The sequence below is a fragment of the Chiroxiphia lanceolata genome, chromosome 9 (assembly GCF_009829145.1).
Source record: "Chiroxiphia lanceolata isolate bChiLan1 chromosome 9, bChiLan1.pri, whole genome shotgun sequence".
NCBI lineage: Eukaryota > Metazoa > Chordata > Aves > Passeriformes > Pipridae > Chiroxiphia > Chiroxiphia lanceolata.
In genome coordinates this window covers 8,957,320-8,981,717 of record NC_045645.1, presented here as the reverse complement: position 1 = coordinate 8,981,717, position 24,398 = coordinate 8,957,320, and the positions used below count along the sequence as shown (strand labels likewise).

General features: G+C 43.0%; 1 protein-coding gene across 2 annotated transcripts in view; it reads left to right on the top strand.

The window, feature by feature from the left end:
• LRP8 (LDL receptor related protein 8) overlaps positions 1 to 24,398 on the top strand; it is a 172,629-nt gene that overhangs the window by 83,138 nt on the left and 65,093 nt on the right. For both annotated transcript variants that reach the window (XM_032696677.1, XM_032696676.1), the window contains exon 3: positions 23,163 to 23,285. In XM_032696677.1, the coding sequence (XP_032552568.1) occupies positions 23,163 to 23,285 (123 nt within the window). The remainder of the gene's footprint in view (positions 1 to 23,162; positions 23,286 to 24,398) is intronic.

Sequence of the window (24,398 nt, the reverse complement as noted above, 5' to 3'; positions counted from 1 at the left end):
TCATGGTGCTGTGCCATCCTTTTCTGCAGCAAAGACATGAACGTGGCCTTGGTGCTACACTAATGACCAATTTACTGATTTACAAGCACAAACCAGTGAACATGATATGTTGTAAGGGTACAAGAGCTCATAATTGTTGTTGGTGCTTGGTAGGACATGGAAGTCTAAACATCACTCATTTCAGCTGGCAGCAGCAATCGCTGGCAGTGTCCATCATCCCATTACTCCAAATGTCCTGTGAGTTACAGGGAGTAGTCCAGAAAATGTTTTTAATTAATATTAACAGTGGAGAACGTTCTTAGGAGTGAATTAAACCTGTCTGGCTTTGCTGTTGGTATTGACTGTTGATATGAAGTGTTTCCAGGACAAGGACCTCTGAAGTGATCTTAAGAAATAAGGTGTATTTGGAGTTTTCAGGCTTAGGAGAAACCTCAGCTGTACCCTTAGGAATGGATGTGTGGTAGTGCAGTGCAGTGAGTTCATGGTGTCCTGGCAGCTGTTAGGGTGGCTCAGCATGTTGTGATGGTAAAGTCTGTTCATTCCAAGCATAGTAACACAAGCAGCTTTGGAACTTGACATTTTAATTTGTTTCCTGACTCATTCTTGCAAATGTTACAAGGAAAATAAGAAGGAAATAGAAAATTAGGATAAGACCTGGGATATCTAAAGTGAAAGATTTGTAGTCCAAAGTACTATGCAGGTGCCAAAAAGTATTTGAACCAAATGAAAAAAAAAGTTGATTTATATAAGCAACTGTTGTTTGTACACAGGTCACCAAAGGAGCACATTATGGAAATTGGCAATAAATTAAGACAAACTGAAAGCAGGAGATGGGTTGAAAGGGTGAACCTACTGGAGTAATTGAAGCACAACCCAGTTGAAAGGTCAGTTTATTGAGTGGTAGCCACTGTTCCCATGAGATCAGGAGAGGGAAGGCAGCCAGATGCTTCCCAATTCCTCTTTTATTGTCAGAAAAATTTCACTTACTAAGGAGCAGGATTCCCATCTGCAGTTTCAAATGGATGACAGGGTGGTCAAAATGCAGCACATGGTCTGAAACTAGTGTTAGATATTATTTGTTTTCATAAAGCACAGCCCACATCTCCAGCTGGTCTTGGCAGTCATTGCCCTCAGTACACTGCTGCACCAGTGTACATCCACTGACAGGAGTGAGGGGGGAGGAAGCACTGCCCTCAGGTCTCCCTGAAGTCCCCAGATTTCCAGTGAAAGCTGATTTCTTTGGTGCTCAAATACCTGCTGCCATTAACAGTAAGCTGAGGCTTGTGGCAGCTCTTTTGGAAAGTAAGTTTTTAAAATGTCATGTTTCATTTGGGTTTCATTTGCACTGTTCAAACCGGGCTGTTTGCTGCCTTTGGGACCCCAGCAAAGCTTCTGCTGGGGTGTAATGAGAACTGAATATTCCTATGGGCTCAGTCCTGACTTGCTGTGTGTGCTGCCACTTGAGTGAGTTTTGGAAACTCCGAAGTGGAGCACAGGTTGCCACTCTTCAGGGAATTACACTGTAGAAGTGGCTGGGAGGGTGTTCCAAGGTATCTGTGGAATCTGTGGGGTAGCAGGGAGGCTCCTGCACAGTGTATGGGGATCCCTTGGTTGTAAGACTGCGCTTCTGTCCACTCAGTCTTTGAATCAATGAGCAGTAACAGGTACTTGAGCATTATAAACAGTGACCATGTTTGGATAATTCATTGCTTGAAAAGTTGTCATCTTGTTTGTTTGTTTGTTTTGGTTTTGTTGAGCTCAACATCTGATTTGCCATGTTGCCTTCTGCTGTGTTTTGAATTAAATCTTTCAAACTTACCAGGAATTAACTAGTTGCTAATCTTCAAAGGCAGTCTTCAAAAATAAAAAAAAAATTGCTTCAGGAAATGCAGTTAAACGATTTTTATGTATCTCTGTTTTTCATCTTTTCCCCTGGACAAAAATCAATGTTCCTTCATACTGGAAAGAGGCTGTAAAGTTGCAGCAGATGTTGGCTCTCCAGTACATACAGATGGAGAAGGAAAGAGGATTGGCTATTCGGGATTGATCCTTTCTCAGAGTTTTAGATGAATGTGATATTATTCCATATCCATAGGCTGTTTGGTTCTTTGGCCTCTCATAAGTAGATTAGAAGCAGCTGAATTTCTTGTGCAGGTAGATTGATTTTTTTCTTTGCTAGCTCTGTACAATTGGTGTGGAAAGGTTTGTAGGGCATCCTACTATTTTTGGATGAGGGGCTGTATGTGTTCAATTGAGATTCCAATGTTAGTTGTGTAATACACACATACTTAAATAAAAACGGTTATTTTAGAGCTAAATTAGAAATATTAAGACCTTACCATATTTAGCATCTTTCTCTTCTGTACTTGACTTTGAACTGTTGTCCTTGACATGGAATATATAATAATTCCCTAGCTGGCATGCCCTTGCTGCCCAGCTCCATGGGAGGGCCTGGGACAAGCGGGTGATTCCTAAAAGCTTTTAATAATGAATGAAATACAAGTGCAGGTAAAATTTTGACCTTTTGAATCTGTGAAATTACAGAGAGGTGCATTCTGGAAGAGGAGGTTTGATATATAGGTGCCCTGGGGGCAGGGGGAGAGCACTGTCACTGTGTGAGTGTGATGTTACAATGCTCTTGACTTATTACCTTGTCACAACATAGATTGGAAAGCACCACGGTGTGGGAATGGAATCTGGCCCTGCTCCTGTGTGTCACCCCAGAGCCTTTGGCTGGGACCTGAGGGCTGCTGAGAGTGGCTGTGGCTGTTGACAGAGGGGTCAGCATGGACACATCTGGGATGTAGTAGTTCCTGAGGTTTGTCCCTGCAGAGAATGGATTTTATAACCCACAGGTTACATGTGAATCCTGGCAAGGAATGGTGTATGTGGGGGGGAAATATGGAAACTGGCTTAAATCCCTTTCTTTTCCACCGCTCCCAGCTTGCTTTGGAGTGACAAGTCATGGCTCCAGAAGAACAGAGGTTGTGGCTGCTCTGTGTGTGCTCATACACTTACTCCACCTCGTGCTGGGATTTTTTTTTGGGGAACACTTGGGATCCAGAGAAGGAAGGAAACCATGGGACAATACAGTCACAGCATTGGGGTTTGGATGAATGGGATGTACCTCAGCTGATTTAGGGCTCTGCTCTACCCTTGCAAGGTTATAGGGTGGTTTTCGGTTTTTGTTTCCTTTTTTTTGTTTTCATTGTTATAAAATATTTTATCAATTTTTATAAAAGAAGGCCATAAAAATTTAGGCTAAAAATAAAAGGACCAAGCTACAAACTAAAGCTTCATCCTGGCAGCCCATTGGCTGCGTGAATAAAGATTCTGCATGTGGCAAATTGTACTGTAAAATCACTCTTGAGAAGTAGCAGTGAAAACAGCAAATAAAAACTGACATAAAAATCCAGTTTTAAGAATGAATTCAAATGGAGCAGAAAAGACATAATTTTCAAGGTGGTGGTTGGGAAGGGAATGGAAATATCATGGCAGGCTGTATATGTTCCATAATTTTATGTTCACATAAATCAAGTTTAAGTAGTCTCCTATTGCTGACTATGGAAAAACTATTTCAAATTGTAATTTTGTTGCGTGTGTTTGTTCTGAATGGTTTTATTAGTTTTCAGATAATATCAAATCTCTAAGGACGGGCCTGAAGCTGGAATAATTGCAGATTTTCTATTGCTCTGCTATTTAAAAACTTGTTAACCATTCTGGTCTCAAAGCAGAAATGCTGGTCCAGAGAAAAACAGACTGTGACTACAAGAACCACAACAGGCTTTCCACTTTTCTTCTTGTTTTACTGCAGCTAAAACACAGAAGAGACCAGATTTTGTTCTCCGTTTGATCTTACCTAAACAGATTAACCCATTAGGAAAACTCTTCAGGCTGTGTTTAAGCATATTGGGGAAGCAGGAGGTTTTTGGCTTCTCACTTGGATTTTGATCAGTGAGAATTTCTTGAGGGGATATAATTTCAAACAGTGGCCTCTAAGCAGCCAGTAGCCATCCGGAGTTATATTTTAAGCATTAGTGACTGGTCTTCATTTGGCCTTGGAGCACTTGAGGAGAGGATGATGAGGGTTTGATCTAAATCATGAGCCTGTGGTTGAGCTGAGTTAGCAAAGGACTTGATGTTTTCACAGAAAACTGGCATAAGCCTGAAGGCTTCTTAGCAACTATTTATAAATTCATCTGTCTCCAAAGTAGCTTTGTACCCTTGTACATAGTGCACCTGGCTTTCAGGGAGAGACAAATTTAGTCTTCAGGACACTGCCAGCAAACCAGTCCATCTTTGCTAAACAGGACTGGTCACTGTTAGCAGTCTTTAATTTGGATTTGGGCACTTGTGTGTGTTGTAGCCTTGGACCCGTGGCTTGCCCTTGCTTCCTATGAGCAGCCTTGGAGGGACTGAGAAACCCCTGTGCTGTAAGTGCAAGGAGGACAAGCCCTGAGAGGTCTGACTTGGGTGCAGGACCCGGAGGTTGTGATTCTCTCAGTCTGAGTTCTGCAGTGTTTCCACTTTATATGCAATTGCCAAGTTCCTCCTTGACAACAATGTTAGCAGGCCTTGACATAGTTGCTTCCATGGGGGGAAGAAGAAAAAAAAAAATCAGTGTAAGGGCAGCTCTGTTACATAACAAAGGTTATCTGGAGACACAGATAGTCTGAAAGTCCCCTCTGTTCTTTTCTATTTCCAGGGACAATCAGCTTATTCTCATTTTAAGAGCTTACCATCAGTTCTGACCCATTTAAAATTCACCTGCCAATTGAATTGTATGACAGGACTTGGCTGACCCAGGAACAAAGGGAAATGTTCATATCTTATAATGAACTGCCAGGGACTGGGAGCTCAGAAGAAAAGAAAAAAAGGAAAAGAATAGAGCCAGCTCTATGAGAAACAAAACTTTTTTTCACAAGGCAGGGAATAAGAGCTTTCTTACTAAAATATTGTAAGTGGGTTTGCTTTGTTATCTGTTACCAGCTTCATGTTCTTGAAGCATTTATTCTTTCATGAGAAAGGAAGTTTTTAAATGGGTGTATATTCAAGCACAGGCCCCTTCCCTTCTCTAATGAATATTCTGCCAGCCCACTCCTCCCTTCCACCTCTCTCCCAATGAAGAGCCAAAGGCAGAGGAGGGAGGATGGTCAGTCTGTGTGTTACTGCTTCTGTCCATCAGAAGGGAAATGCTGGCCGGTGGCTGTTGTTCCAAGGAACAGGACTGTAAACATATGGCTATTTGGAGAAACCTCTGCCTTCTAAATTTTACAGCTACATTTGTTCCATGTTTAATGTTGGAATGATTTTTTGTTTGCTTTTTAGGGTGGTGGTGGTTGTTTTTAGACATCTGTACTTAATAATTCATTTAATGATAAATTGCCACATGCATGTCCAGGGTTAGGTGATTATCTGACCTGGGATTGAGCTGCTATTGACTTTGCGATGTGTTTAACTTAATGCTCATTATTTTGCTTATTTTTTTGCCTACAACAGCCAAAGAAATGTGTGAGAAGTGAAAGCATCAAAACCAGTGTGTGGTGAGTCCCTCGCCCCCAATACAGGTGGACTGTTCACTCTCTGTTCCTTTCCCAGTTCCCTTTCCTTTCCCAGAGGCAGCCGATGGAAAAATGTGCACATAGACTGAAAAAGTAAAACTCACCCACTAAGAAATGATACTGGGATTGAAGTTGGTGCTTTTGTACATCAGTTCCAGGTGGTACTAAAGTTGGTCACGTTCCTGCCTCTGGCTTAGTAGCAGAGCCAGGTTAATGTATCACACCATGTCATAGCCCTGTCCCACTCGGGGGGGGGTTAAAAGTGCCTTTGCTTTGTGCATGTACAGGAACAGCATCTTCCTCCCATGGTGGGAAGCAGGATGTACTGGAAAAATCCTCCCCTCTCGCCTCTCAAAACAATCAGAGGGGATGGTGGCCTTTAGGGAGTGGCTGGTGAGCAGGGAGGGGTTTTTTTAATGCACAGGCATGAATAGGGTTTGCTTGATTTTTGAAATAAACTCTCCTGGGATTTAATCAATTGCTCCCAGCTGGGCAAGGAGAGGCCTAATAACAGGAGGTTGTATCCCACATCATCTTCTGTGGAATGATCAATGTCTGAAGTGACTGTAGGTGCACAGAGAGTCCCACTGGGCAAATTGGCATATTCTAACAGAGGCTCCTGCCTGGTCATACAGCCTATACTGCAGTAATTTTACCTGGCCAGAGAATGAAAATTTTTGCTTAAAAGCTGCTCTTTATGAATCGGGTAGAAAGGACTTCACCTCAGCAAAAGGAAAAGAGGAACAAAGTGGTCAGGCTCACATTGTCATGCTCTTGGCTCTCTGCCGTTGAACTGTTACACTTGATACTTTAATCAGCAAATCCTCTTGTAGCCAAGCACTTGATAAAGTGTCGCTGTAAGAGGGAGCATAAAGGTGTGTGAACACTTCAGCAACACCCAAGCAGCCATGTGAGCTGTGGACAGCAGGACTTCCCTGCTGGCTTTCATTTGTGGGGGACATCTGCAAAGCTGCCAGAGGGTCCAGACCTCCTGTCAGGAATATTTCAAGAGTCTTGGTGGAGGAAAATGGAGCCTAATAATAAATTTTTATTTATTCATATATCTAACATAACGAGCAACAGCTTAAATGGCTGTTAATGCTCTGGTGGCTGAGTGGTTTATTTTACTGATCTTTCTATCTTTTTCGTTCTTGTTGCCCCACTGCTTGCTTTCGAGGGATCTGGTTTAGCAGGCTCTCAGCAAAATTTGGGCCTTTGGGTTTTTTGTTGTGGTGTGTTGTTGTAGTCTGCATGAGGACAAGACAGCAGGGAGAGGAGGGAGTTTGGCTGGAACACTCCTGGCTCTTGCCAGGTGAAGTTACCTCCTGACGGAAGCATAAAATTGAGGGCACCACTGGTTTCCTCGTGGAAAAATTAGCTCTGACTGTTCTGGTTGTAAAGTGTTTGGGACTTCCCAGTGAAAAGTGTTCTGAAAGGATAAAAAAATTACTCTCCATTGCTCAGCTTTTGGTGCTTCCTACCCCTCCCTCGTTCTCAGGTTTCAGTTTCTGAGCTTGTCATTCATCTTAAAATTCTTGGTTATGTTGCCTAAATCCTTATGGTTACAGTTGCTGAAGGTATTTACTAACATAATTTTTCAGGGCAGCAACATAACTACCATTGTGCTCGGTTTATCAGCATTTTTTCAAAAGAGTTTCTGCATCAAGAGCATTTCCTTGGCACTCTGAGTTTCAGAAATGCCTCACACATCAGCGCCAAAGGCAAAAGAAGGTATGTTTCTTTTTTTTTATTTCTTCTTTTCCCTGTTTTTTTGCAGTTGTTAGAAATCAAGCAATTGCAATGCACAGCTCCAGGGTTGTTTATAACCGGGCAACTCTTGGCACCTAAAACTGCCTGGCTTTCTTACATGTAAAGTTTTGCCCCAACACCGGGTCTAATTTATAGTTGATATCCAGGACAAGAAAAAGTCAAAGAAAAAGTGATGTTTCCTAGGGAATGAGAAGCCCTCGCCTGGCACTCATGAATTACCAGGCTGAACTTTTTAATGTGTCTCTCCTCCTCCTTTTGCTCCATTTTGTTGCTGCCTCCAGTAACATTTTTCCTGACTATAGTACCATTGACTTCTGTGATAGTTTAATAGTTTCTGCTGTTTACACAGTTGTCACTTAAATTGTTGTGATTTAAATTTGCATGCAGAGTTGGTAAGTGCTCAGAGCTTACGGTGCTACCCCAGAAGTAATTTGTATTCTGGTCGCTGGAGTTGTCTTGGTAACACATAGGTGACTGGAAACCATTTGCAGAGGGGAAGTTTAATTCTGAGATTGCTCACCGGTCCCAGCTCTGGTGGTGACAGGCTGGACAATGTTTGGTACTTACACAGCCTTCTAACATTACCTTGTGGCCATGGTGTGCATAGGGTCTTACCTGTGCTGCTGTTTAGAGAAGACTTTGGAGGAACACATGAAAATCATTCCTCTGCTTGTTCCTTCATTTCTGACATGCTGAGCTTGAGGATGCTGTTCCTCCTGCAGGAGGCAGAATTCTTACCTCTGAAACTCACTTTTTGGTTCTGATGCTGCTTGTTAGTACCTCATGGGTACTGATTAGCAGGGGGCTACAGGTCCCTGCACTGCAGTGGTGGCCATGCAGTATTGATAGTATCTGTGATGTAACAGACTGATAAGATATAAAAGGTAACTTAAAAAAAATAGTCCCATTGTGTCAAAATTGTACACACAGATAAATGTTTTTCGTGTATGTAAATGCTGGGGACACAGAAAATTACTGAAATATTGTACATTTAGACTCTACAGTCTCACGGCCAGGCTTTTACAAACTCTTCCTTTCAATGGTCTAAAACCACATTGTTGACTTGTTAAAAGGTGTCTGGTATTTTATTCTGGCTGCCCTGGGTAGAAGGCATTGGTATTTCATCACCTACAAGGACCCAGAACAGAGTGGGTCCAAACAGACAGAATGAAAAAGGGAAAGGATAATAAAACAGTCTTCTGAGAGATATTTTCACAGTCACTATCTCCTATAAATCCATTTATAGATGTCCTTATGAAAATCACAGTGACAAAAGACTTAATCAAGAGCCAAATATTGATACAATGTCCTGAGTTTCTTGTGGAAAAAAAATACCTCTTCTGTAGTAAATTTAAATCTGGACTTAAATAATGTCAATGCATTACTGCAATACATCTCCGAGAAAGAGGCTTTTAGAGCTGATCTGAATTAGAGTAGCTACAGTAACTTCAGAGCAGATAAGCAATTTCTCACACCAGCTGAGGGCATGGTGCAGACAGGTTGGGTATTTGGAATTACAGATCAAAATCTGCAGAGCTGTTTCTGCATCATGCGAGAAATGTTTTCTCCACTTTTTGCTTTCTTTTGTTTTTTGAATGAGCCACAGGAGAATAAGGCCAAAAACTACTTTTGTATTGCTGGAAGGATGCTATTAGGCTTTGATAGTGGTTTGTTTTCGCAGAGTTTTCTCCTTTTTATGTCTCAGTAAAGATGGTTTCTATAGGTTTTACGTAGATTAGCCATTGGCCTTATGGAAAAAAAAGTAAGAAACACATAGGGGAAAAAAAAGGTAATAATCATTGGGAGGATTATACGTATGAATGTCTTGGGCTTATGGTACTTGATCTTTCAGCAATGTTCATGTGGGACTCCTTAAGCAGTAAAAAATTCATGGTTGCATAAAATTTATGTTCCCTTTATTCTCGTGAAACACGTATAGTCACAGAATAGTTTGGGTTGGAAGAGACCTTTAAAGGTCATCTAGTCCAACCCCCCTGCAATGGGCAGGGACTTCTGCAACTAGATCAGCTTGCTCAGAGCCCTCTCTAACCTGACACCTTGAATGTTTCCAGGGATGGGGCATCCACATCCAGTTTCTCTGGGCACCCTGTGCCACTGTTTAACAGTGATGTAAAAAATATCTTCCTCATATCCTTCTGTATCTCTTCTATATATAATAGATCATCATCATCATGACTGGGCTTCGCAAATGAAGATTTGAGAACCATTGCCCCTCCTATTGCAACAGGCCCTGCTAAAAAGTCCTTCCTCATGAGCCGCCTCTCCCTGGAACCTTCTCTTCTCCAGGCTGAACAACCCCAACTCTCTCAGCCTGGCTTTGTGGGAGAGGTGCTCCAGCCCTCCGGTCATTTTTGTGGCCTACTCTGCATGCGCTCCAGCAGGTCCCTGCCTTTCCTGTCCTGAGGGCTCCAGGGATGGATGCAGTGCTCCAGTGGGGTCTCATGAGAGCAGAGTAGAGAATCCCCTCCCTCTCCTGCTGCCCACCCTACTTTGGATGCAGCCCAGGATACGATTGGCTTTCTGGGCTGTGAGGGCACGTTGATGACTCATGTCCAGCCTCTCACCCCCAGCACCCCCAAGTCCTCAGTAGGGCTGCTCTCAATCCTTCTCAAACACCTTTGAGAATCAGTTCAAAGACACAAACTTTGTTATCCTTGTCAGTCATACTTTCTAATGTATGTTTTAAGATGCCTTTTTCTTATGAAGTCACGGGAATTGCTGATGAGGGCGACTGCTTAATAATGGAGTAAAAAGAAAAACTTCTGAACATAGAGAAGATCTGTCTGCAGCTGATGCTGCAGTACAAGTGACATGGGGATTGCTTATTAAACTACAAATTCCCTGGGTTTGCTTTGGGATCATTTCACCACAGAGCACTAATGGATGGCCTGCTGCATAGGACCAAAGGCAGGATACTCCATCCAAACTGGCCTGCTTGCGTGTGGCTGGAAGGAGCTTGGTTTCTTAAATCAGGGGAAAACTCTATTCATCAATACCTCCTTTCACAAAGGGGGAGGGTTGTTTGTGTTTAGAGGCAGGAGGCAAATTGGTTTCTCTTTGTCTTGCCCTTCCTGTGCTATTGCCTTACAACTCCTCCATCTCCAGAGAGAGACTCCCAGTCCCTTTGTTTCCTCCTGCCCATTTCCATGGCAGCTGATCCCACCATGGCAGGCCCAGGCCAAACGTCACCGCATGGACAAGCTGAGGGAAGGAAACAGCCGAGTGTGGGAGCAGGGCAGAGCAAGAGCAAGAATGGAGCCTGTCACCAGGGCTGACTGTACGTAATTGCATAAATTCCATCAAGTGCATCCCATGGTTTCAAGCCCCTGGAAGCTGTAAATAACGTGTTTTAATTAATGGGTTGCCAGGAGCTTTAAAGGAAATCAAATTGGACCAAGGGCTGCAGAATTCGGCAGCTGTAGCGGCTGGAGCATACCAGCGGTTTGATGAAATGCTGGTTATTCATTTTATTTTAATTAAATGACTTGCAGAGCTCAAAGCTCCTGCCATCCTCACCTGGGTACTGTTGAAATCCATGAGGTACTGAGCTGGGGAATTGGGTGGAACTGGTTGACAGTAACAGCAGAGGGCTGTGCAGGGCTCTGAACTCCAAAGTCATGCGGATCGCAGCATTTCCTGCATTGTGTGTCTTTGTGCCATTCTTGGGGTTTGGGTTTTACACCTTCTGCACATCCAGTGTGATGGATGGTGACCAAGAAGCCTGTTGTTTCCTATTTTAGGTGAGCTTTAGGGCTGGCAGAGAGAAGGGGCAGAGGAGCAGTTGCTTTCTGCAAATGTATGAAGTCCCGCAGAGCGATGTGTGTTGTAGCTGTGCTGTATGAGTAATTCATGTAGCGTTTGGTAACTCCTTGGGCTGCAGAAATGAGCAGAATGAGCAATGTAAGGGCCACCAAAGGTTTGTTTTTAATGCCTTTTCCTGTCAGCATCTCCCAGCACACCAACAATTAGAGACTGACTCTCTCTGCCTCAGTTTCTCTCAATGTGCACCGAGGCACATGGTGATACCCTGTGGCGTAGGGGTGTGACAGAGAGGAGGTATCTGAAACATGGGAGCTGTGCCAGTAGAAGTGGGAGCACAGAGGTACCTCAGATGGATAGATAAAAGGGTTTTGTCAACCCCTAGTGTGGTCCAGCTTACCAACAATTTGCCTGCTGCTCCCCCGACCTCGGATCACGGCAACTGGAGAGTAAGGGGAAACGTGCCCACTAAAAATGTTGACATGGTTCCACCATCTGCTTCTACTGTATTAACTTTGCTGACTAATTGCATGTGTGATGCTGTGCCACATGGTAGCTTTGTTCTTTACATCAAAAGACAAAGCCTCTTTGTGTTTCCTGTGGACCTCTGAACCACACTTGCCATTGAAGGCCCTGTCAGTGTGACACAGTAGCTGTTGATGTCTTCTTGCCTTGATGATTAGAGTGCTCAGAATAAGTAAGCTTGGTCATAGTTGTTAATAGGTTAAAGGGTATTGTTGCATGCATCATAATTTCCATGTTGTGCCTATTCAGTTCCCACCCCCAGGGTACTCGTATTTAATGTTGCGATGCACAAAAGCGTTTGACAACACATGATGATGGGTGAAGAGGTTTGTGCCTGAATGGAGGAGCTGTGTGACCGATGCCCAACTCTTAACCTGACCACTCCTCTTAATGGGATGCAGGAGCCCATCCGCTCGTGCTTCCTGGCAGAATATTAACAGACATTTGTTTGGCGCTGTTCCGCCGTAACAGACTTGGATCAGAGGACGAACCTGCTGTTCAGTCTGAAACGATGCTGGCTTTGGAGACAGTTTGGAAAACGCTTTTGTGTGCGATCCCTTGCAATTCCCAGGGCTCTGATTCTGTGGTCTTGAAAAGCAAGATTCCTGGCAAATTAGTCATTGGATGCAATTAATGTCTTCTTTACAGAGCAGCCAGCAGAGCTGTAGGAAAGGGTCTTCACAGGTGTGTGCACAGGGACATCTGTGGCACTGCTCTACCTGAAGATCATTAACAACCAGCCTCTAAATATTTTTTTATTATCTTATTCCTGATGTGTTGCTGCAGTTAATTCACTTCAGGTTCCTACACCGTACCTCTTGGTATGACATATGAATACTTTCAGTAATGTTTGTTGGGGCATAGAGGGGTTTCTTGTGTGTGTTTTTTTTTCTTTTGTGGCATTCCAATTATTAATTTCCATTTCTATTTGGGGCGTCTGAAGCAGTGAAATAATTCAGGACCATGAATGTAGAGTCAGAAAGGGGAACTTTTTAAAATAACCCTAGAAAAAAAATTTTACTTAAGAAGTGCCACAATTTTGCTAAAAACAAGCAAATGGAAAAAGAGGATAAAGTTGAAAGCGCTAGATTTAAATCTTTAGAAAAATCTTCGCTCCTTTTGTCAATTGTTGTTGACTCTTCATTCTTCCAAGACACTGCAATGGGTACTTTAACTGTAGTATTTTAGTTTTCCAGAAAGTAAACCATGGCATGTGAGGTTTTTTCCTTAACTGCATAGAGCATTTCTTGCATATTTTACTCTGCAACTCATCGATTAAAATAGGAACAGGAGAAAAAGAGCAAACATTGATTCAACATTAAGCAACTGGACCATGTGTAAATTGATATAAAATGCAGTGTTGCTTCTAATAAAAAAATACATTAAATGCAGCAGAAGCAAGCAAAGTAACAGCTTCATTTCCTCCACTGTTGGCTGCCAAACATAATGCTCAGGTGTGTTCCTGCACATGTTAATTCCCTAATTGGGAGCACAAATCCATGTTGCCTTTCCTTATTGGCCCCCCTCCATGGATTTGTGCACAGAACCGGCAATACCCCTCAGACATCCCAGGTCTGTTACGCTTCTCATGTCCCCTCTCCTTATTTCCTACCAACAGAAGGCATCCTTTGGCCACTGGGAGGGTTGAGTCTCCAAGTCTGTGATTTAGGTCATTGATTCCAACTCTTGACAAGCCTTTACTTTTTTCCTTTTTTTCCCCTTTTCTTTGTTTTGTTAGGGATTGAGAATTTTGCGTTGAGTTCTGTTGGGTTTCCAACGTGCCATTAGATTTGGGTAATTTATATTACAGCTCAGGGATACCTGTGCTGTTAGCAATTAACACAATTTTGGAAACATATAGTACTTGCACACGGGAATGTGGTGAGTGTGTGTTTTAAACACGGAGCTCGCAGGTGTAAATATCAGGTTCCTGTTTCTCCACACAGCTGTAAGGAACAGTATGGGGCCTGGGCCCATGCCAAGTCCTGAAAACAGGCTCTAAATGGTATACATTTCTCGTGCTGATTTGCAGAGGAAGTGACTCTACCTGCAATTTTGGGGACTCCTGGTGTGTAATGGTGCTGCTCTGCTTTCAGAGGCAGAAGGGACGGGGGAAATTGCTGCTGCTTCCCCGCAGATGTTTTGTGCTCTCGCAGCCCGTGTTGGCCGAGTGAGCCAACAAACGTGCAGCCAGGGGCTGAGGGTTGCCAGGAATGCCTTATGCTGATTTTAACCTCAAAGACTGTAGATCAAGCAGCTGCTGTGGAAGTGTGACAGGGAGCTCGTCCTACCTGGGTCTGCACAGAGTTTAGGGCCTCTGGATTTACCTCCTGCATGCAAACTTGGCGTGAAATTCTGCTGCAGGTGCCATGTTTTGCTTTGGTGCATTTTAACCTCACAGTGTGTACACTAAATTCAGGCAATTAGAATTTAAATGCTGTGTCCAAGCTGTGAAAGGCCATTTCTGCACCTGTAAACTCCAGTGCTGTAATGTTTTGATGTGATAGCATAACCCAGGTAAGAAATAGTAGCACTTGAGGCTTTGGGGATGTTTTTTGCTATCTCTACTGGTCTTGGAGATTTTCTTACCACCACCTATGAAAAAAGAATAATACTTAGAAATATCAAATTGAGCAGAAAATAGCAACTATAAAGGGCGGCTCTCCTTATATCCTACTTGGTGAAAGGATCTGCCTTCACATGTCTTAGTTTCTTTTCTCTCATTTTCTCAGTAAATGAAGGCAATTGTATCCATAAAGTATGGCTGTTCTGTTTCCCTGGTACCTATCTGACAAGCTATGGGCATGTGTGTAGGTGGAAACCAAAATTGCTCCATCAACTTAAATTAACCACTTCTGCTTTTCTGCCTTAATATAATTGCTATCAGGAAGAACTTTCAGTCTGTTTTGTCCTCAGGAAACCTGGCTTTTGTCATCAGGGGGTTTGACTTTGGTCATCAGGAACTTTGACTTCGTCTAAAGGTTATAAAACCTGTATAGAAAACAGATGTTGTAGGGCATTGTAAAAACATCTGTGACCAATTTTGCACAGAGACCACTGAGGCCAGTGATTAGCATTCATGGACTTTGGTGATGTTTCATGAGGATAGAATATGGCCCCTAGTGTTTAAGTCCCAGAAACAGAAAAACAGAGTAATGTCAAGTGCCTCTTGAGGAATTTGCAGACGTCCTTCATTGTGAAATGACATACATGGAGGTGCCACCCCAAGAGCTTCTGTCTTGCAACAATGTCTTGCTTGTTAAAAGAAAGCAAAACAAAACCCAGAGAGACAGACAGAGCTGACAATTCTGTCAGCAAAAGTCACTGTGGATGAGCTTCAGTCAAAGAAATATTTAGAAACAAACTGGAAATTCGAGCATACCAAATCCTTTGAAAAGGTCATGACTGCAGCAATATGGAGTTCTGGAAACACGTTCAGCTTCCCCAGCAGAGTGATGGCTGCTCTTTTCTGTACAGAGGAAATCTTGACTTCAGCATAAGAGACTGCAACCACAGCATCAAATGTGACTGAAAGATGTGGGTCAGGTCCTTGGCTGTGCCAAGGATTTGCTGCGTGACTTGTGGCGTGTCATTTGATGTGTCTGTGTCCGTGTATCTGTAAGTGAGGCTGAGCATGACTTGTGCATTTCAAGTTCTCAGCTCTCTTAAGGGACCAAGTTTTCTGATACCCCTTTCATGCAGTGCTACCTCGGGTCATCTTTATTGTAAGAAAAATTCTATTTTCTGAAGCCCAACCGTGTCTATCCACCTGCCAGCCTTCTTGACACTGTTGCTGCTGTATGAGAAAGAGCTCTGAGAGATTTTGTCAGTGGCATGTTTTGACAGTCACTGGCAGGTACTTTCTCACCCCTCCCATGCAGTGTCACATTGCAGAGAGGTTGATCAGTAGCATCCAGAGGTGACTCAGGCTGGACAGGGTTGTCAGCCTATTTCTGAGCAAAGCTGGGGTGTATTTAAGATGCTGGTAGGAAAATCTGTTTTGTCTTTCTCTGCCCTCTATAGAAGGACATGATTTTCCAATTGACAAGTTTTATGAGTTTGTTGGTTTTTTTAATTCCGGAGACTTGAACATTGAGGTGATGTGAGTTCCTGGAGAACAGCAATGAGAAAATTGTCACAAAACCTGTTTTTATTCAGCTTAAAAGATCACTGATCTTTTATGAGTGGATTTAAAAAGAAAAATGGAGAAAGCTGAAGGAAAAATGGAGGGAGCAGATGTTGGAGGGAGCCTTGCCTGAAGGAGTGTGGGGGCACGTTCCTCTGAAGTGAGTGAGGCAGCACTTGAGCTCTCAGCCTGGGCTGTTCCCAGCTGTGGAGCTCTCCAAGACAAAGCCCCCGAGCTCTGACAAAACCTTCAAACTTCCAAGAAGAACTTGTTTTGAATACCCAAGTAGTATGCTTTACAGACCTCCAATGCCCTCGAAGGAGCACACCAGTCCAAGTGGATATTTTTGTCCTTGAATTCTCCTCTGGGTTTTCTGCTTTTCCTACTGGTGAAGCATGGTTTGTAAGGGGAATTACTGCATTCATGAGACCAACTTGTGTATTTGTCAAAACACAGAGCAACCTTTGAGCATACATCCCCTTCTTAAAGTCTGCAATGGCAACAGCAACCTGAGGACAGGTTGGGGGAAAATATTGTTCAGTTTTACCTTGATTTACATGAGGAAATTTAGGAATGAAGGCATGTATGTGTTTGTTTAAGTCACTTCATTTTCATACATGAGAACAAAATGCTGTTTCAGGATTCTGCTTTTCATAGCTTTCAATTGGGTGCTGCCATTTTCCTTACATTAAATTCAACATTGAACAGGAAAATGTATTTAAATCATTCTAATGAGGAGGCTTACACATATTACCATTTAAAATGCACCTTTGATACTAATGAAAAATCACAGGTGACATCTCTTTTTCTTCCTTTAGTGTCATTGGTTTGATTTGATTGATCAGAGGGGCTTCAGGCTCAGCAGCTGCATGTTTTGGGCAGCCCCAGAGCCTCTGACTGGGCTTTTGTCAATGGGGCGTTGTTTTCTGGGGCTGGTTTGAGGGTCTTGGAGAGAAGTTTCTTTAGAATGTGTTTCATGTGGAGTATCAAAGGAACTGTGGTCTGTGTCTGAGCACTGGCTGTTTGAGAGGATCTGATTAATCTTGCTTTACAAAGGTAATTGCCTGCTGGGATGGCAGCGTCAAAAAAAGTGGCCAGATTCAGAGAATGGTTAAATATTCCCTTTCATTGCTTCAAGGTGTCCTTAGTTGTCTGAAAAGAAAAAAGGACTTGATAGTCCACATCCACTAGGATTTCCTGATATTTCGAGTCTGGGATTGTCTCTGTTGCTGTTTTGTAGCTGCGAAACAACACATTCCTGGGATTTCCCATGCCGGGGATTTGGCAGCGATGGGTTGCTCTGGCAGAGGTGCTGGCGAGGATCAGGCTCCCACCATGAGGTGTTTGGGTGCCCAAAGCAGGGCAGCTGGGCGGGGCTGGGCAGGGAGCACTGTGTGCCCACCTGCCGGGAGCAGGAAACCACACCAGGGCCGGTTGTCCCATACTCCCTGTGACACTTCCTCCTTTGCAAAATCAACAGCAGGAACGGAGAGTACTTGGGCTCCACACATAGGTTAGGATTTCCAGATCTCCTTAAGATCCTTTGGATATATAACCTGATCAAAGGATTTGGGTTCAATACCACAGACTTTTCCTGAAGGGCAGGGATGCTCACAAAGTGCATGGTTAGGGCTCAGTCTCCTGCTATAAGAGTTTTCTGGATTTGGAAGTATGTATCAAATTTGTGGTGAACATAACTTTGAATTAAAATTTTTTTTTGAAATTGCTTTCTTCTTTTGCTGGGAATTTCTGTTTGGGGGTGACATTTGCAAAGATCAGGAGCTGAGGTTACAAACTGAAAACAACTGTTTGCTGTCAAGTTTTGTACAGCCCAGAAACTCTCTCAAAACATGAATCATGAGCCAGTCCTTTCTCTTGTAAGCAGAAAACCTCGTTGGGCCAACAAGTGATTCAACTGGGGTATGTTTTGACCCATTATATGTTATTATGACCCATAATAACAACGTATTTTGTTCTGGCAGGAGCTGGATCCTGTCCCATTACACACCGAGCTGCCTGTGGCACCTCTCGGGGCTGAGTGGGGCCCATGGTCTGTGTTTAAGTTCCTGAACTCATGGGATGCTGCTTTTCTTCTCCTCTTGTCAGGGCTCTGATAAGTGACTGATCAAAGTTGCCATTGAAGTTTCCCAGCATGAAATGAAACCCTGTTTTATGAATTTCAATGCCTCTCTTCAGGCCTACCCTCATCTCCCCATTATCACGTCCTACAGGGTCGTGCTTTTTTATAACTGCAGAGGGATCACAGCAAAACTTTCATCGTATGGTTTTTTACTTTATTTTGTTGTATTTTTACAGCAGCTTGGGTGAGACTGCTTTCTGCAAGAAGACTGAATATTGGCTGCAAATGAGAGCAGATACACAGTTTGACGGGAGGTCTGGTGCTGATTTAGAAGTTAAAATAGGAGCAGGATCTGTGTATGAGGGTAGTGGAACAAATCAAACCAGTTTTTTCAATGGGTTTGGTGTCTGGGATTTTTGAATCCCTGATAACCACCTTCCCTCTGCAGTGAACCCACCTTGGGATGAGGTGCAGAATCTGGGCTGACTGGCAGCACTGTGGCCACTTTCTCCCCTCATCTCCCTCTGTGGAGCTGTGATTTTGATTGTTCTCTATTCAGCTACCAATTTTATGAAACTTGTAGGAGTAGACTTATTTTCCACATCTTTCCTCTCTTTTAGAAGTGGTGGAAATTGTCCAACAGTTGCTGAACAGAGATAATGGAGAGAGAGCACAGTTTGCAGGGTCTTTTTGAGTTAACACTCGAGGATGCTCTCATTAGCCTGGTTTTCTATCTGGATACACAACACAGAGTTTGAACAAAACCCTTAATCTAAATATCCTGTGTTTAGAGTCTGTTGTTACTATGTAGGGGTTAATTCCCTTATGGGAAAAAAAAATATTTTAAAGTGTCCTTTATAGGCAAATTGTAATAAGACAACGTTCTTTTGTATGTGCTTTTACATTACTGCTGCTACTGAACAACTACTTAGAACAGTTAATGATGAGAGAGGAAATATGTTCATTCTGCTTTTCAGCTGTTGGCTTGGGGAAATCAGGAGTAGCAAGAAATGAAACTATTGTGGAGTTGGATATTGCTTTATGTTACAGATGTGCAAAATAGGAATAAACGAGGCATGAACTGGAAATTGAATCACAGAGGGCCTGGTGTCTTCTAAGGAGTAACTGAAAAGATGTACCTGCTCTGTAAAGCCTCTGGAACTGAAGCAGAAGTTAAGTGAGGTTAACTGAGGTGACTGAGGGCAGTAGGAGGAGGTTGGGCTTTATTAGAAAGAGGAAGAAAGAATAAATCCTGGACCTTTCCATTAGATTCAGATACCTGTTCGGCTTCAGGTCAGGGATTTGGCCTTTCAGAAGGAGGTATTTTTGGAATTTAGAAGTCACGTTTATATCATCCTGTCCCTGCTCCTAGCCTGTACAAAAAGCACAGAAAGGCTTGCTCCTTTCAGTATATATTTATTTCCTCCAATCTAATTATACATGTTCCCAGTGATTGCTTTTTTATGAATTCCCTCTATAAATGTTCATATTCTAAACCACTTGCCCTGGGTTCTCTGCTTCTAATTTGCTGCAGGGATGGCCCCTGAATCCTTGCTTGCTGTTCAATGGAAGGAAAAAGAATGTTTTGCAAAATGAGAGACCATGTTGGTTTGATGCAGTTTTGTTTAAAATTCAGCATGTTTTAGGGTATTTTTCTGTCATTCCTGGGTAAAGTTGAAACCTGTCCCTCCCTGCTTGCCTGCCTTTCTGGGAGAAGAGAAGCAGGAATGACTGTCTGTAACTAAGGCTTGCTTTGGAAAGCTGCCCAAGCCAGGGCTGTTTCCCTGTGGGAGCTGAGTCCCGTGGTTGCACAGGTGCCGATGGAGTGTCTGACAGGTCTGTCCGGCTGCAGATGTGAGAAAGGAAAAGCAGGAACTAAAGGCAAATGAGGCAAGAGTCACAAGCAAGGCCATCCCTGTGGTGTCCCTGTGCATCCGAGCACAGGGGAGGATGAAAGGCTCTACCTCCACTCGGTATCCTTCTCTTTTCTTGTTCCAGGTATCAGTTTGGCCCCCCGAGGAGTGGAGGCACAGGGATGCTGTGACTACTTACTCTTGTTTGTTTATGTTCATTCGGAAGAGATGTGAGCAAAGCTCCTGGGCTGCTTATGGCAAAGGAAATGGATCTCAGGGGGACACTTAATTTTGCTTGACTATTTCTGAGCCAGGTGAAACCATAGAATGAACTTGGGTCCTCCCATTGTCTAAAAGGGATGTATTTATTTATTTTACATTTTAATGCACCGCTGACAATTCACGGTGTGAGCCTCAATGAATTATTGATAGAAGAAAGGTGTATAACATGGGAGATTAACAGAAGGGGTTATCTGACTTCAAAAAGGAAAAGGAAGGAAAAGACAGAGAGCTGATATTTTAATTAACTGCTCCCTGCCTGCGTTGTGATCCCAGAGACATGACAATTGAGTGCCCGAAGGTGAATCTGGTTGGAAATAAAGTGGTTCCAGTCTTGTATTAGAGATGAGAAATGAGACAGTGCTTCAGTATTCTCACAGTTTGAATAATCTGGGTTGTTGTTTGCAACAGAAAGCAGAGTTTATTGGAGTCGAGACTGTCTTCCAGAGCTGTGACCCAATGTTGGAGAGTTACAGTAGTAAAAAATAATAACACATCGAAGATAGTATTTAAATAGCAAGTATATAAATAATAAAAAGCACAAAATTTTTAAAAGTATCATAGAAATAAATATAATAATCGTAGGAAGGTTTGAACTCCCCCTCACTTAGTCCTGCTCCCTTAAGAGATTAAATAGCTTAGATTCGAACAAAGGACCAAACACATTTGTATCCTGCTGACTCATCTGTCACAGGACTGTTGGACCTTTGGGTGGGTGTGGGGACACAATGGCACATCTCAGTTCAGCCACTGCTGCTGAGTGGTTGTGCCTAGCTTCATTCTCCAAAGGGGAGCTGCACTGGGGGAGCACATTAACACCTCCAAGGGACACCCTGGGACTGTCAGTAATGCTTTGCTCCCCTTTTGTGAGTCCAGGCAATCTCTTGGTGGTGCTGTGGGGGAGCAGTGTCGGGGAACAAAGCGATCAGGGCCACCATCTGCTCCCGCAGGTTACACCCCTCTCTGAGGCTGACCCCTCACTCCTGACTGCATCCACTTGTCCGGGAAATACATCGAGTGTGAGACTGATGGCAAAAGGAGAGGTTTATTTTGGGGTGAAATAGTAGTTTTGTTGCTGTTCAGATCTCTAGAGAATAAGTTAAAGGGCAGTTTTCTTATGGAAAACAAGACATTAGGACATCGAGAGAACTAGCGTAAAACTGAATACATTCTAAAAATTAAGCTTCTAGTGTCTCCAGTATTACATTGATCTCTGCTTTGTGGATGAGGTTGTGATTGTTTCATTTGTGGATGTCACAACCTTGCCCTGAGAGCAGATACCAACATTTTACCCAGTCAGCTTCACATGGAGCAGGAGAGTGCTCTGACTTCATTATGCTTGTGTATCCTATCAGAATCTGGTCAGCCTTTCTGGCCACTGAATACATCAGGTTCATTAACACTTGCATTAACTACACAGAAGTGATGTGCCAGTTTCACAAGTTTGGGATTTTTAAGAGAAGATGTTCTGGAGAAAGTCTTTTCCCTCTGATATCAGATATGCAATGTCTTTGAATTCTTAGTATGACTGGTCTCTTTTAAAACTTTTGGTTTATATGAGGTGGGGTTTTATCCTCTCTTAGTTCATAATACCTGTTTCTGAATGACTGAAAAGAAAATTGAAAATTGTCTTTTTCCCCCCCTTTGCTAGAATCTGGCTCATTTAGCAACAGAAGGGGAGTAAATGTATGTTCTCTTTATAAACTGGATCCTCAGAGATTGTACAGCTGCTTAGTGATGCTTTGCAGCGTTTTCCTGCTGGATGCCTGCTCAGGGAAGCCACATGTTTTGTGTGCTAGAAAATGAGTATTTGATTTCAGCCATGTAGATCTCTCAGCAGCTCACAGAGTAATGCTCCTTGTTTCCTGTGTGGGCACGTGAGTGATATTTAACGTGGCTCCCTTCCTGACAGCAGCTCATGTAAGAAAACAAGAAAGGAAAATAAAAGATCAAACCCTGGGGGCTTATTTGTTGTGTGTAATGCTTTGAAAATGTTTGCTGGAATGAACATTGATTTTTCAATGGTGTGTGCACATGACTTGGGTGAGGGAACGGCTGTCGAGCTCAAGTCTCACTGTGAGGGCAGCTCAGCCACAGAACAGGTTGTCCAGGGAGGTTGTGCTGTCTCCGTCTTGGGTGTTCTAGACCAGGCTGGATAAAACACTGAGTAGCCTGGTCTGACCTCAGAGCTGAGCCTGTCTTGAGCAGAAGGTTGGACTTGGTGACCTTCTGAGGTCCTTCACTACCTGAATTTTCCTGTGATCCTATTAGGTTGTGAGCAGCTTTGCAGGGGCAGAAACAAATCTCCCCACCACCACTTCCTGTGCCAGTTGATACTAGTGAAGGTAGATACCAGTTATCCAGAGAGTATTTCACTGCCAGGGTGGTGACACTGAGCCTGAGCCCTCTCAGGACTCCCATGGCACAGCTGTTCACTCCAGTCCATGGCAGAAAAGCCACTGAAGGCACCAAGTTCAGCCAAGCTGTGAATGACTGGTGGTCACATGGACACTGAGTCCATGGACTGAAGCAGCCAAGTATATGTAGAATTCTCTCTTTGCTGCAGTGGAAAGATGCTGACTGGTATTGCAGAGCACTGGTGGTGCTGCATCACTGGCACAGAGGAACAGACCAATTAATCGCTTGAGTTCATGTCTTGTCTCTTTCAAGCCCAGGATTAATGCAAGCAAAGCAAAGAGTGTGGAGTGGTTGGCATTTAATGAAATGAATTTTAGTATTTGAAGGAGTGCTTTATGACCATCTACTGCAGTGACAGAGGTACTAAAAAGCCATGAATAGATTGCATAGATAGAAATATTATTATTTAGATTAAGTACTCCAAAGGTGAGACTTGTTGTCTTACCTGTCCGTAAATCATGAGCACTCTTTCAGTTCCATGAAGGCAGCAGCTTTTTATAGTAAAAGCCTTAGAAAACTATTTTGAAAAAGAACATTGCTGGTTTTTGAATGGTTGGAAAAAGACACAGAAGGGTGACTCCTTGTTAAATAATGGAGGGGTAAGAGTTCTAGTGAGAATAAACACCCACCTGTGATACGTTTGGCTCTGTCGTGAAGAAGCAATGTTGAATGTGAAATGAATCCTCTTAATACAGGGCAATCAGTGTCATCCTTAGTGGATCTTCTGCACTGCTTATACTCATGCCAAGTACTTTTTTCTTTTATTGCAGCAAAGAAAACTTGTGCCGAGTCAGATTTCACTTGTGACAACGGCCACTGCATCCCAGCCAGGTGGAAGTGTGACGGTGAAGAAGAGTGTCCGGACGGGTCAGATGAGTCGGAAGCAGCATGCAGTGAGTAGCACAGAAAAGGGGTGTTTCTCAGACATGTCTTATCCAAGCACAGATAAGAAACTGAAGCTGTTATTCCCAGCACTTGCAGGATGATCTGTCAGCTTATGCTCGTTAGAACAAAAATTACAGACACGAAAGATTCAGGTCGTTCAAATCACATGGTTTACAAACTTTCAAATGTGCCAGTTTTCCAGACTATGATACAGACAGCACTGTCTGGTGTGGATTTCTGTCTGTAAGGGAATTACAAACATCTTAGCACTGATTAGCAGCAATGCATGAAGAGTCACACCTGGGATCAGGCTTTTTGGAAACTCAGATTTGCAGTGTTTTGCATGCTACCATATTGGGATTTATCATCACTGCAGACAGCACTTCTGCCATTACAGAGGAGCTTTGCAATGTCAGAGCATTGCTCAGTCTTTTCATTTTTTATTTTTCCTCTGAGAACAAATGGAGGGGACAAAGTAGCAGATGAAAGAGGAGCAATGTAAAATAACTAAAACTGAGAGTAAGTGTGACATGTTAACTGCAGGTAACAACCTTTAAAAAACCCAGTAAGTCAGAAGAACATGCTTGATTTTCATATAGTACATTTTATCTCATTCTCATGACTCTCTGAGGAGGCCCATTTGTGCTCCATCGTTCTAGAACTTTGAAGGGTTGTCTCATGTTGAGTTGAAGGGAATTCCAGGGATATTTTCATGAGAGAACTAATATGTAGACTGGTATTTGTGTGCTTACTTATGTCTGCAGATTTGTTCTTGGGCAGACCAAGACATTAGTACAAGCTGTTCCACTGAATTTCCAGTCATGTACTGCACAAATATTCCCATGAGTCAGAAGCAGTGTTGGAGGAAGTATTTTATCAAATTTCACCAGAATGGGGCACACAGCACTTCAAAATTAACCATACTTTTATTTTTAATCCTAGTACCAGTCCTACTTTCTCCCTAATTAAGGAAGACGAATGCACTTTTCTTGCATAAAATGAACTGAATCATTTTTGCAGCCATGTACAGGCTGCAGGAAAAAAATCACTTGGATAAATACATTAACATATTTATGTACTATATTTGTTGGTCTTTCACCCTGCACCCTCCTTAGTTAAAA